Source organism: Physeter macrocephalus, chromosome 17 (genome assembly GCF_002837175.3).
Source record: "Physeter macrocephalus isolate SW-GA chromosome 17, ASM283717v5, whole genome shotgun sequence".
Classification (NCBI taxonomy): Eukaryota; Metazoa; Chordata; class Mammalia; order Artiodactyla; family Physeteridae; genus Physeter; species Physeter macrocephalus.
The window spans coordinates 55331561-55332513 of NC_041230.1; the positions used below are offsets into that span (position 1 = coordinate 55331561).

The following is a 953-nucleotide window of genomic DNA, read 5'->3' on the forward strand; positions in this document are numbered from 1 at the left end:
GCATCCCCCCCCCCCACAAGCCCGCCCAGAGGCCCCGGAGGCCCGTCACGGCTGCCCCGGACCCCGGACCCCAGGCCCGCCGGAGCCCGCTGCGCTGCTCCGCCCGGCGCGGAAGGCCTGCAGGCCGCAAGGCCGCTCCACGCCCCGCGCCCGCCCCGACCCCCGTGCGGCCGCGGCTCTCACCGGCTCCGGCTCCGGCTCCGGCCCAGGGCTCAGCGGCGGCGCGCGGGCGAGGCCATGCAGCCCCGGGCCGTCCCCGGCCCGCGGCCCGAGCGGGAAGGCGGCGCGGGCTCCGAGCGCCGGCGCGGCGGCGAGGCGGGCAGAGGCGAGCCCGCCCTCGGGCTGCGCCGCGGCGGTCGGGCGCTCACTGAGGGGGCGTCGGGTCGCGCGCTCGGCCGCGCCTCCCCGCCTGGGGCCCTCGCTCCATCGCGCTCCGGCTCGGGCGGCCTCTGGCTCCGGGACCCGGCGGCGGCTGCGGCGGCGCGGGCCGCATGAGACGTTACCTCCCATTGGCCCGCCGTATCCACCACCGCCATTGGCCCGCCGCCGTCGGGCACAGGGCTGCGCACGTCACGGCGTCGGGAAGGAAGTGCGCGCGGGGCCACGGGGGACGACGAGATTGACAGCTTCTAGCACAGGCCTGGGCGGGACCAGAAGCACGTCCGGGGACGGACTGGGCAAGGTCTTGCGTCCAGGCGCACGGGACGCTGGGGTAGCGAGCAGCTGGATTGGCTACCTGCGTCGCGGAGGAGGCGGGTCTTTTGTTCTCGGACGTGACGATTGGCCTCCCCAAGTGCCGGAAGCGGCGAGGGGAACGGTCGGGAGCGGGTCTGGGCGGAAGGCGCTGGAAGGCGCGGTGTTGCGGTGCGGTCGCGGCGCCAGCTGGTCCGGACGCGCGCCCGCGAGGACCGGGCCCGGTACTGGGGCCATCGGTGCTCTGTCCGCTCACAGCG

The 953-nt window shown here is 78.0% G+C and overlaps 1 protein-coding gene across 1 annotated transcript in view; it reads right to left on the reverse strand.

Annotated features, from left to right (window-relative positions):
* The window catches only part of LOC114484138 (sterile alpha motif domain-containing protein 1-like), a 94192-nt gene extending 93682 nt beyond the window's left edge, over nt 1-510 (reverse strand). The window contains exon 1 of the mRNA XM_055078928.1: nt 184-510. Coding sequence (XP_054934903.1) covers nt 184-510 — 327 coding nt within the window. The remainder of the gene's footprint in view (nt 1-183) is intronic.
* Between the last annotated feature and the right edge of the window lie 443 nt (nt 511-953).